The sequence below is a fragment of the Pseudonaja textilis genome, chromosome 1 (assembly GCF_049901715.1).
Source record: "Pseudonaja textilis isolate UNSWEBS1 chromosome 1, rPseTex1.2, whole genome shotgun sequence".
In the NCBI taxonomy this organism is placed as follows: domain Eukaryota; kingdom Metazoa; phylum Chordata; class Lepidosauria; order Squamata; family Elapidae; genus Pseudonaja; species Pseudonaja textilis.
This window is the reverse complement of record NC_141990.1, coordinates 329,174,237-329,189,595: the sequence shown is the minus strand read 5'-3', so window position 1 is coordinate 329,189,595 and position 15,359 is coordinate 329,174,237. Positions and strand designations below refer to the sequence as shown.

Below are 15,359 nucleotides of genomic sequence, written 5' to 3'. Positions count from 1 at the left end.
GAACCGTTGCCGGGTATACAATATTGTCTAACTCTGTACGTATTAAGAAACAAAACACTCACTGATGCTGAAGGTCCGGTTCAGGCCAAGCCCCCATGGAAGTCAGCTGTTCTTCCAGCTGGATGATACGCAGACCAATGTACCCCGAAGAACAAAGTAGGAGAACGACCCTATGGGAGACGCAAACGAAGCTTGTTAAAAAGTTAGCATTGGGAAAAAAGTAACATCTGAGACTATCCCTAGTTTAGCCCTTAGTGTAGTACTAAAGAGCTACAAGAGCCAGACTCTAAAATAGTTTGAATAACAGTCATCAGAGCAAATTGGTTTTTAGTCTTCTATTTAATTTTCTTCATTTTAATCATGTTGCATTCCTTTTAAAAAAAAAAAAACTTTTTAAAGCTGTCCAGTCACTGCAACAGTGAAAAGAGTGGCATAAAAAAAAATTTGAACCATTTTCCTTTATTCCTTTACCCACAATTCATATTTAAAAAAATAAAATCGGATTGTCGGGGAATCTGTTCCTAGCATCCCAGAGGCCCGCTTTAAATAGCAGAGAAACGGATTCTAGCTAACTTCTGCCTAGTTGTATAACAGTTCAACAGTCGAACCAATTAAGCCATAAGGTGGGGAGCTTTTCTTTGCTGGATGTCCAGAAAGAAGTTAGGCAGTTTTCTATCTGAAAATTTGGATTTCTGCACCAAGAAATCAAGGTTGGATTGGATGGCCTCGATAGCCCCTTCAAACAGCAGGATTTTAAGGTTCACTCACAAAAAGAGGTAGATGATTATAACTGTGTTGAAATGGCACAGTGCAGTCCTCCGGTTTCCTACTGACTTCACCGTCTGCCCTGCCTCTGCCAAAAAAAAGTTAAACACAGTTCATTACAAGATGGTGACAAAGATAACCAGATCCTTGTTTATTAAAACAATAGCAACACCAGGATGATTGGGAAATTTTACTCAGTTTGCAAACAGCATCTCAAGGAATAGAGCTAAATATCAAAAGGGGAATTAATTTACCAACGCATGCAAGTAGTCCTCAAGTAACAACCATTTGTTAAGTCACCGTTCAAAGTTACAACAGCCCTGAAAAAAGGGACTTATGACCATGGTTGTGTTTCCACCAGGGGTGGGATTCAGCTGGTTTGCACCACTTGGGGCAAACCGGCTGTTAAATTCCCTCCCCCCGGCGCTATCTAAGTGGATCCTGGGCAGGGGTGGGATTCAAATTTTTTAACAACCGGTTTTGTGGGCGTGGCTTGGTTGGGGGTGTGTGGCTTGGTGGTCATGTGACTGGGTGGACGTGGTTTGGTGGTCATGTTATTGGCTGGGTGTGGCCAACTCAATATCACTCACATCGAGGCACGCATCTCCTCGCTTGGCCTCTCATGACTGTGGGGATGCTGCAACAGTTGTAAGTGTGAAAAATTGTCATAAGTCACTTTTTTCAGTGCCATTGTAACTTTGAATGGTCACTCCACACAAGCAAAGTACCAGCAAAGGAGGGGAAAAAAAACTCCAGAGAAGTTCCTGAGACAGGAAGTCCAGTCCTGCCAAGAATGTAATAAGGGTTAACAGAGAGGCAGTTTCTGTAAGCAACACCAGAATGTTTCCTTCCTGCCTTCCTTACAGGATTAGGCCAGTAATTTCTTCTAACAACCGGTTCTCCGAACTGCTTAGAATGTTAACAACCAGTTCTAGCGAATAGGTGCGAACTGGTAGAATCCCACCCCTGATCCTGGGTGTTGGCTGCACTGTAATGGAAAAATGGGCAAAGGACGTTTGCGAGGGAAGAAGGACGCTGCTTTCCCTCTTTCTTCTCCCTGCTCCTCCTCCTTCCCTCGTGCCGGCTGCTCCGTTTCCTGTTTCCCCATTGCAGCGCAGCACAGCACCTAGCATCCACTTTCAATTTCATTGTACGCATGGTTGTGCATTGACAATAAACGTCTGATTTGATTTGATAATGGGATGAGGTGAGAAATTTAACAACCAGTTCACCCAGGGTCAGGTTGGCCATGGTGGGAGGCTTGTCCCACATGTGCGGAGGAGATTGGAGGACAGGGATGGGACACGCCTCCCATGACAGCCAACCTGAGCCTGGGCGAACTGGTTGTTAAATTATTTGAATCCCACCATTGGTTCCCACGGTCATGTGATCAAAATTTATGTGCTTGGCACCAGCATGTATTTACAATGGTTGCAGCCTCCTGGGCCCTGTGATCTTTATACTTGTGACCTTCCCAGCCAGCTCTGATAAACAAAACCAACAAGACAAGCCAGATGTCCACTCAAAAATATTTATCTTGTTTTTTAGAGTTGTCAGAAGAAAGGGAGTGGCGGGGATTAATGCATACCTTAGATAATTGGGTGGCTGAAGCTTCTGGCACGCAAGATTATTACTGGGGAGCATGATTGATGACTCTTGGCTATGGATGTGTCCCACTGGAGAATATACATCCAGGGGTGGCGGAAAGACCAGGGTCAAGGGTGAGATGAAAGTTGTGTCTCAGTGTTGGCTGCACACAGGTAATGCCGACAAGCTCACTCCTAATAAATGATTTTTTTTAAATTCTGAGAGATGCGGCTAGAGACTCATGATTCGAATAGGGGTGGATTATCGGAGCCCTGACACCAGATTCACTTAATGACTTCATCATTCACTTAACAATTGCACTGATTCGCTTAACTGTGGCAAAAAGGTTGTAAAATCAAACATGGCTCATTTAACAACCACCTTGCTTAGCAATGGAAATTTTGGTCCCAATTCTGGTCATAAGTCAAGGACTACCTATATCTACAGAATTACTCCAGTTTGCAGATCTTCTGCTATTACTAATCTAAAGGCAGTTGGTATTTCCCCTCCATTGTTATTACTGTTCAGTTGGGAGAAACTTGTTCAATTGATGGCAGCCGAGATGCATTTTTTACAGCACTGCATCTCCCAAGACCTGTGGCTGAAATTCTGTAGCAAACCACTGATTTACAAGCTAAACAAGCTAAATACAAGCTAAAATAGGCATCTTCCATCTTTATTAGTCCCATGCAACCTGATTTATTAGAATTTCCTCTAGTAAATTTCTTTTGCCTTTGCCCCCAATTTAGCCCACCCCTATCATTTAGCCATGAGTATACCCTCTGTGGCTCTTGAAGGCAGGTTTTTTTTTTAAAAAAGGAACATTCTCTCTACTTCCCAAATATTGTCCACTGTACTGAGAAATTGAGACCAGTTTGGCCCATCCACAATTCTCAAAACTGAAAAGATTGGTTACTTACTTTGCTGTTTTGTCACCTGCTGTTGCTGCTCGCAAGAGGTTTCATAGGGTATCTGGATCCTGTCTGCCACATCTGTTAAATAAGAAGCAAAGCTAAGTACCAGTCAGCACACAGCCTGAGAATTGGAAATGAAAGTGGTGGGTAGTTTGAGTTTTTCAGAATCACTGATCAGCAGTAAAGGAACAGATTAACAGAGTTGGAAGGGACCTTGTAGGTCATCTAGTCCAATCACCTCCACCCAAGCAGGAGACCCTACACCATTTCTGACAAATGGCAGTCCAATCTCTTCTTGAAAGCCTCCAGTGATGAAGCTCCCAAAAGAAGGCAACATCTGTTCCATTGGTTGATATTTCTCACCGTCAAAAAATTTCTCCTTATTTCCAGGTTAAATCTCTCCTTGATCAGATTCCATCCATTATTCCTTGTCTGGCCTTCAGGTGCTTTGGAAAATAGCTTGACCCCTTCCTCCTCTCTGTGGCAGCCCCTCAAATATTAGAACACTGCTATCGTGTCTCCCCTGGTCCTTCTCTTCACTAGACTAGTCGTGCCCAGTTCCTGTAACCGTTCTTCATATATTTTAGTCTCCAGGCCCCTAATCATCCTGGTTGCTCTTCTCTGCACTCTTTCTGGAGTCTCAACATCTTTTTTATAGTGTGGTGACCAAATTTGCCACAGATTAGCATTTGATAGGATAGCCATGAAGGGCTTGGAAAAGACCATTCAGATGCTATGATATGTGTACAAAGATCGGAATTATACTGTTTTCCCTGTGACAATCTACGGAAGCAAAAGTTGGACTCTGAAGAAGCAGACTAAAGAGAACAGTGGTGCCTTTGAATTTTAGTGTCTGTGGAGATTTTCAGTCATCCAGGTCATGGTTATCCCAAAGATACTTTTTCAAAAGGCAACTGGACTTGTTTTTTTCTTGAAGATGTTTTGCTTCTCACCTGTTTTTTCTGGAAAGTTGTAATTTGCATCGGATTCCTGAGAGTTCTACAAAGAAAGAAGAATGAGGATTGGTTGGGGGAAGACATTTTTTAGAGTGTTCAGAATAATCCAGAAGCTTTTTGCTGAAAGATTGAACTGTACTAGGAATAACTAATCCTCAATTTGTGATAGGTCACTTAGCAACCATTCAAAGTTAAAATGAACCTCCTTGGGGATACTCCAAAGGTGCTTTTTCAAGAGGCAACTGAACTTTCTTTTTTTTTTTTTAAAGATGTTTCACTTCTAATCCAAGAAGCTTCTTCAGGTCTTTGGGGGTATTTATAACCTGATAAAGAGTTAGTGAAGATAGCCAAATTGACTGCTTTGATTAAATAACACAACTAGTTTTGTTTCTACTTGGAAAAAGCTTTTGGACTCTGTACTTGTGGTGGAAAAAAAATGAAATGTTGATTTTGGGTTTTGCAGATTAGATAGGTTTGATGTCCAGTGTACAGTGCCGTGATATAGAGGTGGAGCTCTCGCCTCACGATCAGGAGGCTGTGAGTTTGATCCTAGGAGGAGGCTAATATTTGGAATAGACTCTCCTGCTCGAGCAGGGGGTTGGACTATATAACCTCTAAGGTGCCTTCTAACTCTGTTGTTCTATGTTCTATGACCGTGATGGCGAACCTATGGCACGTGTGCCACAGGTGGCACACGGAGCCATTTGTGCCGGCACGCGAGCTGCAGGCAAACTTACCTCACTGCACATGTGTGCACCTCACAACTGATTTTCAGTGGATTTGAGGTCTTTTTTGGCTTCCCAAAGGCTTGAGGAAAGCTTCTTCAGGCATCTGCAGGCTGAAAACTAGCCCTGTTTTGTCACTTCCTGTTTTTCCGAACATACCGGAAGTGATGAACAGGCCTAGTTTTCGGCCTGCAAATCCTGCAGAAGCCTTCCTCAAGCCTTTGGGAAGGCGAAAAACGCCTCAAACCCACCGAAAATCAGCTGTGAGGGACAGTACAGGTAAGGGGGCACGCCTCACAGCTGAGGCGGGTGGGGTGGCACTGCACACGCATGTGTAGGGTTGTGGGGAGGTGCACATTGCCTTCTGGGTGCTGGCATGTGAGTGCGAGCGTGCAAGTGCATGCACAATTTTTGGCACAGGAGCCCAAAAAGGTTAGTCACCACTGTTTTATGTTATAGAAATGGCTAGTTTATATTATTATAGCAAAGTAAAAAGCTGAGATCTTGTTACTACCATATTCTTTATTTAAGGATTTACTTAACGACTGCCACAAACAAGGTCATAAAATCAAGTCAGTCACATAGGTCACATTTTATGACCGTCACGATTTACAACCTTGATGGGCAGGCTCCATTACGGTGGTAAGTTGAGGACTACCTGTACTATACATGAGCCATGGGGTTATATCAAATATGGGCTGCAAGAACTGATACAACTAGAGAGGGAAGCAAAGAAGTAGGAAAAAAAAATATTTGAACACTTTGCTGCCTCCCCATGGCCACTTAGATTTGTAGCCCAGGCAGGCTTTTCAAGATAATTTAGAAGCAATATGGCCCTTGAAAGAATGGTTCTGCATTCCTGATTTACACAAAGTCTAACCATTTATATCCTAATAATATAAATGTGTGAAAGAGGATGTTTATATTATTTGTGACTTGAACATACATACCACGGGTACCTTCAGGAGATGGTCTGAGCTGATGAAAGGTGCACTTAGACTGCTATTCTGACTGCTGTCCTAGAAGCAACCAAAAAGAAAGAAGATTATTTTCTGACAGTTAGAACAATTAATCTGTGGGACAAATGGCCTCCAGAAGTTGTAAATGCTCCAACACTGGAAGTTTTAAAGAAGAGACTGGATAACTACTGGTCAGAAAAGGTATAGGGCCGGGATGGCGAACCTATGGCATGCGTGCCACAAGTGGCATGCAGACCCATTTGTGCTGGCACGCGAGCCGCAGGCAAACTTACCTCACTGCACATGCGTGCGCCTCACAGCTGATTTTTTTTTCAGTTGGTTTGAAGCCTTTTTTGGTCTCCCTGTAATACCGGAAGTGACAAAATGGGCCTATAATTCGACCTGAAAAGCTTTGCAGAGGCGTTTTCCAACTCTCTGGGAGGCTGAAAAAGACCTCAAACCAGTTGAAAAATCAGCTGTGAGGCGCAGTGCAGGAAAAGGGGGGGGAATGCGCACACCAGGGGGTGTGGGGAGGGGGGGCACATTGCATTCTGGGTGTTGGAACACAAGTGTGCGCGCGCAATTTTTGGCACAGGAGCCCAAAAAGGTTAGCTACCACTGGCTTCCTGCTTGAGCAGGGGGATGGACTAGAAGATCTCCAAGGTCCCTTCCAATTCTGTTCTGTTCTGTTCTGTTCACTACTCTACTCTATTCTCTAGAATAATTAATCAGTGGAACAACTTGCCTCCAGAAGTTGTAAATGCTCCAACACTGGAAGTTTTTAAGAAGAGATTGGACAACCATTTGTCTGAAATGGTATAGGGTTTCCTGCCTAAGCAGGGGGTTGGACTAGAAGACCTTCAAGGTCCTTTCCAACTCTGTTATTCTATTCTATTCTATTCTATTCTATTCTATTCTATTCTATTCTATTCTATCCTATCCCTATCCCTATCCCTATCCTATTGAAAGATTAGTCTGGTCCAACAGAGTGGAGCTGAGATATCAGAAACAACAGTTGATTTTACTTCTTGGGGTATTAAAAAAGTTTACAATCTCACTTTACAGTATCCAAGACTACCTAATAATTTTGAAAACCGAGGCAAAAATCATGACAAGCATCTTTGTGTGAATTACAGGTAGTCCTCGGGGGCCGTGGTAAGACGCTGGGCCTACGCACCGCTGAGGTTGGCAGCTCAATTTCCTGTGAGCGAATAAACTGCCTAGGGACAAGAAAGGAGCCTCCCCATGTGCAATCACCGATCCGGCTGTTAAACCTGAAGAATCCCAGCCCTATATAGGGTCTCCTACTTGAGCCCCTATGGACTGGAAGATCTCCAAGGTCCCTTCCAACTCTATTCTGATTTTGATTCCAACATCTTGTGATGATGGTGCAGGAAGTCAATTAAGCCACACTTGACGGCCCTGAGCCTATTGAGATTAGATGGGTGGAGATGGATGGGGGAGGATTGCAAAAATAATCTGGGACAGCTATGCAGCAACATTTCCAGTCTGGAGCTTAATTACCTCAAGATGTTTACAAACAGAGCGGAGGAGCTGGTAGGCATTCTCCCGTGACCAGATGGAGCCAAACAGAAACTGCAATAGAGAGCAGAGGACAAACAGGACATTGTAGCAAACAAGCAAATTCAGTCAGAAAGAACACACCTAGCTTCCTTTTTTTTTAAAAAATAAATTTTATTCAGTTTTCAAATTTTAAAAACATAAAATAAAACTTTATACATTGTTGTCAACATCAAGACATCTTTTACATCCCCTTACATTTTTCAATATATGTAATTATTTATTCCATTACCATTACATCTTACTCTTGCTATAAATCATTAATAATAAATTAATAAATGTATTAACAGAGGGATACTCTCAAGTTCAAGGGAGGTACTAATACCACTGTATAAAGCCTTAGTAAGACCACACCTAGAATATTGCATCCAGTTTTGGTCACCACATTATAAAAAAGATGTTGAGACTCTAGAAAAAGTACAGAGAAGAGCAATCAGGATGATTAGGGGACCGGAGGCTATAACATATGAAGAACAGTTACAGGAACTGGGCATTGTTAATCTAGTGAAGAGAAGGACCAGGGGAGACATGATAGGAATATTCCAATATTTGGAAGGGAGGAGGGGGTCAAGCTATTTTCTAAAGCACTCAAAGGCCATATAAGGAATAATGGATGGAAACCGAACAAGGAGAGATTTAACCTGGAAATAAGGAGAAACTTTCTGACAGTGAGAATAATCAACCAATGGAACAGCTTGCCCTCGGAAGTTGTGGGAGCGCCATCACTTGAGACTTTAAAGAAGAGATTGGACTGCCATTTGTTAGAAATGGTGTAGGGTTTCCCACTTGGGCAGGGTCTGGACTAGATGACCTACAAAGTCCCTTCCAACTCTGATTATCTGTTATTTGTTATCTAAATCAGTATCTTTTATCCTTACACATCAATCTTCTCTATGGCATATTTACATATTCCTCATTCTTTTCCTGATTGCCATTTTATTTTCTTTTTATTTCTAAGCCACTCATACCAGACACACTTTACTTCCTGATGAGGAGAGAGAGAGTCGGTTTTATGCAGCAGGCCCTGACGGAAATAGTCTGAACTGGGATGAAACCATTTCCGGGGTCTCAGCAACTTGTAGTCCAAGACTAGACAACACTGAATTTTGTCTTCCAAAGAAGGCCTGACCCAGTACTGTCACTCAGTTTGTCTGGTCTTTAGCTTTACCATTCAGACAAGGTAATCTTTGCGACGAAGGTTTTCCTACCTTCTCCCCTTCAGTCGTACGGATGCAAATGGCGTTGGGTACCAACAAGGCTGTGTTGGCCTTCTTTAGGACACTGATTTTCAGCACCGGAATGATAACCTGCCCAGAGAAAATGGTGGGACAGAGAGAGAGTCAGAGGCATGGATCGGCTCTTCATTGTTCCTGATGAGACATTGGGGGAAATGACTATGAATGGGTTTACAGGCAGTCCTCGACTTACATCCATTCATTTAGTGACCATTCAAAGTTACAACAGCATGGGGGGAAAAGGGACTGTAAAGTTTTTCACACTTACAACCTTTGCAGCATCTCTGTGGTCAGGTGATCAAAATTCAGACGCTTGGTGACTGGCTCATCTTTATGACGGTTGCAATGTCGCTGAGTCACATGATCCCCTTTTGCGACCTTCTGACAAGCAAAGTCACTGGGGAAGCCAGATTCAGTTAGCAACCGGGTTACTAACTTAATAATTGTAGGGACTGATTACCTTAACAACTGTGGCAAGAAAACTCGTAAAATGGGGGCAACTGCCTTGCTTAACAACAGAAATTTTGGGGCTCAACTGTACCCTTTAAACATGGCAGAAAGCCATCGTGACGAAGCAGAAAGCCTGCATAGTAAAGAGGTGAAAAGGGTTGGAGTCAGGGGTGGGATTCAAAAATTCCAGCAACCAGTTCGCTGCCCAGTTGCTGGGTGGGCATGGCCATGGTGGACGTGGCCTCTGGGAACTTCCGGGAGGGCATTTTTTTGCTTTCTCAAGGATCTGGAGGCTTCCCCCGGCCCTCTGGGAGGGTAAAAATGGCCTCCCCCAGGCTCTGGAGGCCCACCGGAAGCCAGAAACAAGCCCGTTTCTGGACTTCCGGAAGGCCCGTTTTTCCTCCCAGAGCCTCCGCCTCCGCATCGAAAATGGGCCACATGAAGACTCCTGGGAGAGGAGGGATAGGCCGGGCCATCTGATCGGTTGAAATACCGGTTGGGCAAACCAGATGAAAACTTAACATTGTTAACGCATAAAATATTTCTCTGGTCTTTTTAGAGTTGCCAACAGAAAGGGAGGGGGGAGCAGTGCAGCCTCTTGCAAAACTGAAAGTGCATTCCACAAATGTTTTCAAAGATAGTAACTAGGTGACAGACGTTTCTGCCTCGCAAAATTCTAACTGGGGAGCATGATTGATGACTCTTGGCTATGGATGTGTCCCACTGGAGAATATGAACTACAATACACCCAGGGGGTGGATGGAAAACCAGGGTCAAGGGTGACAATGAATTGTATGCCTCAGAGTCAGCCAAACTCAGGCAGTGCCGGCATGTTAACTCCCAATAAATCCTTTTTAAGTTTTGGAAGTTTGGCTCGAGATTCACGATTTAAATGGGGGTGACTACCGGAATCCTGACAAACATCCAGTTCGTCTGAACCAGTTTGAACTGGTAGAATCCCATCCCTGGTTGGAATGGGAGCTAGGATCATATCTGCCCCTCAAGTCTGTCTAGGGCTGGATAGATCTTGAAGAAGATAACTCTGCTTGTCAGTGATTGGCTGAGAAGGTTGCAAATGGTGATCATGTGACCTCAGGATGCTGGAACTATCGTAAATACAGGTAGTCCTTGACTTATGACCTTAATTGAGCCTGATTTCCATTGTTAAATGAAACATTTGTTTTGCCCCCATTTTATGATCCTTCTTGCCACTGCAGCAAGAATCACTGTGGTCATTAAGTTAGCCACACCGTTGTGTGAAGTGAGTCTGGCTTCCCCATTGACTTTGTCAGAAGGTTGCAAAAGGGTCGCAAAACATGACCCCCCAGGACACTGCAGCTGTCATAAATACATGCCAGTTGCCAAGCATCCAGATTTTGATCACCTGACCATGGAGATACTGCAATGGTCATCAGTGTGAAAACCGGCCTTAAGTCACTTCTTTCAGTGCTGTTGTAACTTCGAATGGTCACTAAATGAGCTGCTTTAAGTTGAAGACTACCTGTATGTGCAGGTTGCCAAGAGCTCGAATTTGGATACCAATGTGATCATGGGGATGCTTGGATGGTGGCAAGGGTAAGGTCTGGTTGCAAGTCACTTTTTTCAGGGCCTTTGTAAATTTGAATGGCTGCAAATCTAAGACTACTTCGGAGGTGGTATTCAGCAGGTTCTGACAGGTTCTGGAAAACTGGTAGCGGAAATTTTGAGCAGTTTGGAGAACCAGCAAATACCACCTCTGGCTGGCCCCGCCCCCATCTATTCTCTGCCTCCTGAATCCCAGCTGATTGGCTGGGTCTTCTTTGGTTGCCCTGCACAGGAGAACGGAGCAGTATCCTTCCCCTGCCAGGCCCACCAAGCAACGCTCACAGAACCGGTAGTAAAAAAATTTGAATCTCACCACTGGACTACTTGTTTTAGCTTAACATTTTAAGCAGTGCTACTATGGTTAATCTGCTAAAGCCCAGAAAGGCCTACCTTAACTTCCCGTCGAAGCACGCTACAGTAGAAGCAGATATGACTGTTCTTGACGTAGAGGCGGCCATAATAAGGCATCTCTCGTTGCCAGGCACATGAAAATGCTGTGAATCAAGATGAGGAATTAAGGATGAATGAGGATCGTGGGTGACTCAGGAACATAAGAAGCTGCCCTAGCCTGGGGAGGGAATCTACCAGGACATTATATCCCATCAGTGTGATGACTGCTTCACTCATAAAATCCATGACACAGGCACCACCCAGTACTTCTAGCTCAAATTTCCATTCTCTCCCCTAACTGCTTTCTTAAAATGAATTGTGTCTTCCATGTGTTGTAATGTACAATATGTTTTTACTTTTGGGACACAAACAACAAGTCAACAGAAGGATGGGTACTATTTCCACCAATGGATTGATAGCTAGCAGAGGTGATATTCAGCAGGTTCTGACCAGTTCTGGAGAGCCGGTAGCGGAAATTTTGAGTAGTTCGGAGAACCGGCAAATACCACCTCTGACTGGCCCCGCACCCATCTATTCTCTGCCTCCCGAGTCCCAGCTGATCGGCTGGGTCTTCTTTGGTTGCCCTGCAGAGGAGAACGGAGCTGGAAAGCAGGTTAGTGGGGTGGGGAGGGAAGGGGGATTTTGCAGTAACCTTCTCCCTGGAGTGGAGTGGAAGTGGAGATTTTGCAGTATATGCTTCTCCTGCCACGCCCACCAAACCACACCACACCCACCACAACATGCCCACAGAACCGGAAGTAAAAAAAATTGAATCCCACCACTGGTAGCTAGGATAAAAAAAAGACTGATTTTAAAAATCCCACATAAGGAGCGAAGGAACAAGGAGACATCCTCCATCATTCCGATGTGGGAAGCCTATGAGAACGATTATGAGAGAATTGGCAGTGTGCTACACCTGCCACATCACTAAATTCCATCTGTTGATTTCCAAAGGCAAATATAGCAATAGCATTTAGCAGTGCCACTTAAGACTTATATACCTCCCCATAGTGTTTACAGCCCTCCCTGAGCGGTTTACAGAGTCAGCATATTTCCCCCAACAATCAGTGACCTCATTTTACTGACCTCGGAAGAATGGAAGGCTGAGTCAACCTTGAGCCGATCAGGATTGAACTCCTGCCAGCGGGCAGAGTTAGACTCTAATACTTCCTTCTAATCACTGTGCCACCACGGCTCTTTCTTAATATTTTTTTAAAGTGTTATCTCTTTAAAACTTATAAAAATTTTAAAAAGGCAAAAAACTTATGAGAGAGCTGTGTTCTAAAATGAGATCTCAAGCAATGCATTTCCTTTTAAAAAAAAAGTTTGTATGATTGTTTTTTACTGCCTACAAAACAGTATTGACTACCTGAAAGGGTTGAGATTCTTGCTGTAGGGAAAGATTTAATCTGGGTTAATGTACAAAAAAAACAGAGAAAGAGAGGCGCACAGTTCACACTAATAACAAAAAGCCTAATAAAATACTGCAAATGCAGACTTGGAAAAGAGAACCTCCCATGTCTTTCTTTTAACATGTTCTATGAAGTTCCCTGAAGAATGGATGAAACGCATACACTCGCATGCCAATACCCAGAATGCAATGCGCCCCCCTCCCCGCGCCCCCTGTGCATGCACGTGCAATCCCCCCCCTTACCTGCACTGCACCTCACTGCTGATTTTTCAGCTGGTTTGAGGCCTTTTTCGGCCTCCCAGAGGCTTGGAAAAAACCTCTGCAAGGCTTTTCAGGACAAATTATGGGCCCGTTTTGTCACTTCCGGTATTACAGGAAATGACAGTCAGTCCATCATGAGTTACAGGTAGTCCCTGACTTACAATCATTTGTTTAGTGCAGGGGTCTGCAACCTTAATCACTCAAAGAGCCATTTGGACCTGTTTTCCACAGAAAAGAAAACACCGGGAGCCATTTAACAACCAAGTATGACTGGGTGGGCGTGGCCAACTCGACATCACTCACTCTCACCCCAGTCACCTCCTGCTCTGGAATATGGAGTGAGTTTTCATCCCCTGCCATCACCCTTACTTTCTCAGGCCAGGCAAGGAGCGACGGGGAGGGAAGAGGCCAGCCAGTGGTGAGATCAGCCAACAGGGAGCCACACAGAGGGCCAAAAGAGCCGCATGTGGCTCCAGAGCCGCAGGTTGCAGACCCCTGGTTTAGTGACTGTTCAAAGTAGCAACGGTATTGAAAAAAAGTGATTTATAATCGGTCCTTGCACTTATAACAGTCCGAACATTGCCACAGTCCCATGACCAAAATTTGGCCCCTTGGCAACCAGCATTTATTGCAGTGTCCAGGGATCGTGTGATCATCACTTGCAAGCTTCTCAGCCAGCATCCAACAAAGTCAATGAGGGAAGTCCGCAAAATTTCTCTTGCTTAATGACCATGTGATTTGCTTAACAACCATGGACAAAAAAATGGGCATAAAACCAGGCATGATTCCCTTAAACAACTGCCAGGCTCAGCACTGGGAAATCTGGTCCCAACTGTAGTCATAAGTCGAGGACTATCTGTATAGCATGTTTCCTGATGCGAGAGACTTTAAGAACCACAGAGATGAGAATGGCATCCTACAGGAATCACTTACTTTCCAGGAGGTCCTCCTCTTCAGAGAGGTCTTTGAAGACGCGGCGGAAATTCGTGGCATGTTTCACCAGCTTGAGAGGGGAAAAACGATTACATTTTCAGAGCTTAACTTTTAAAAAACAAACAAACCCAAAACAAAACAAATGCCATCTGCCAAGCGATTTGTCAATTTTGCAAAATTCAATAATAGCAAAGGAAGGCTTCGATAGAGCATCAATGTTTTTGCTGATATTTCAGATTTAGCAAATTACCTTATTAATACTGCTAACCCACTTCTGAGTCCCTTCCATTCATTTCTATGTACCCCACACACCCTCTGCAGAATTTACAAATCTTGCCAATTATTCAGTTACTAGCTGGATACCTGTGCTTCGCTACAAAACTATGTGATCAGGCTTTGTTTGTGGGGAGGAAAATAAGGGGGGGTGGGAATTCTGCCTCTGCCTACCAGCATCCGTTGGTATTCATCTGGCTAGTGTCCTGTCAGTGTGTAAGAGAGTTGAGGGCTGTTTGGAAACTGAAACAGTATTTGCTGTGTGAGCAAGAAGGAGACAGCAAGGAGCTTGGGTGTGGCTTAGGTCAACTGTTCTGTACTAAAGCTGCTTGATGCTGCGAAACTAAAACTCCTCTCCTCTGCTTGTGTTTTGCATTTGGAACAGATTTCTTTTCAGGTGGGGAGGGAGAGTAGAACTCCTTAGCATCGGAGCGTGTTAATAATAATATACAAAATACTAATGCTCTGATGGTCATTTCAAAAAATCCTTTCTTAATGAGCACCTAGAAGCCAAGAGGAACATAGTGCCAAATTTCAAGTTTGTGGGCTTTACGGTTCTGGAGATTTTGTGATGATGCATGTTTCACTCATGCATTTCACTTTGATATATATAGATTCCTAAACTGAAGCAGAGTTAAATTGTGAAAATGCGTGAAAAGAATCCCATGGGGCATGTTCCAATTCTGTCATTCCTGAACTTCTCTATTTTTAAAGCTATATGATCCTAGGACATCTTTGACTGATGAATGGAATATAGCTAGGCCGGCAGTGGGTGGAATCACAAATCTGAAGGAGGCTCAAGATGGACATTTTCTAAGATGCTGTAGCTTAAGAATGAAGAAGGTCAGTGAGACTTAGATGATTCTAGAAAACACGGGCAGTGACCAAAGATACATCCCCAGACAAGATGACCAGACCAGCAAAGAAAGTGTCCTGAAAATAACTTGTGGAAGGAGGTTGAACCATGGTTTGGTGTTGCATAGAAATCCTGCAGCATAATAGAATCCCTATAGCGTATAACAGAGAAAATTCATGTGAGAATGCCCTACTTAACTTCAGCCTAGATAGAAAGCAGCAACAGACTTCTTGCAAAATTTTGGGGTGAGGGAAAAGGTCTGAAGATATCATGATATATCCATAATGGCACAAGTATTTTGAATAGAATAGAATAGAATAGAATAGAATAGAATAGAATAGAATAGAATAGAATAACAGAGTTGGAAGGGACCTTGGAGGTCTTCTAGTCCAACTCTCTGGTTAGGCAGGACAAATGATTATCCAACATCTTTTAAAAAAACTTCCAGTGTTGGGAGCATTCACAACTTCTGGAGATGC

General features: G+C 43.7%; 1 protein-coding gene and 1 long non-coding RNA gene across 6 annotated transcripts in view; one reads left to right on the top strand and one right to left on the bottom strand.

Annotated features, from left to right (window-relative positions):
* LOC113435252 (GRAM domain-containing protein 2A-like) overlaps positions 1 to 15,359 on the bottom strand; it is a 50,593-nt gene that overhangs the window by 12,445 nt on the left and 22,789 nt on the right. For all 5 annotated transcript variants that reach the window (XM_087922798.1, XM_026698939.2, XM_087922797.1 and 2 more), the window contains 9 exons: positions 13,752 to 13,821; positions 11,147 to 11,250; positions 8,696 to 8,794; positions 7,431 to 7,502; positions 5,898 to 5,966; positions 4,220 to 4,265; positions 3,273 to 3,344; positions 769 to 853; positions 63 to 170 (listed from right to left, as the gene is read on the bottom strand). In XM_087922798.1, the coding sequence (XP_087778924.1) occupies positions 63 to 170; positions 769 to 853; positions 3,273 to 3,344; positions 4,220 to 4,265; positions 5,898 to 5,966; positions 7,431 to 7,502; positions 8,696 to 8,794; positions 11,147 to 11,250; positions 13,752 to 13,821 (725 nt within the window). The remainder of the gene's footprint in view (positions 1 to 62; positions 171 to 768; positions 854 to 3,272; positions 3,345 to 4,219; positions 4,266 to 5,897; positions 5,967 to 7,430; positions 7,503 to 8,695; positions 8,795 to 11,146; positions 11,251 to 13,751; positions 13,822 to 15,359) is intronic.
* The window catches only part of LOC148128404 (uncharacterized), a 93,957-nt gene continuing 79,820 nt past the window's right edge, over positions 1,223 to 15,359 (top strand). Inside the window, exon 1 of the long non-coding RNA XR_015741327.1 lies at positions 1,223 to 1,457. This is a non-coding gene — a long non-coding RNA (uncharacterized LOC148128404). The remainder of the gene's footprint in view (positions 1,458 to 15,359) is intronic.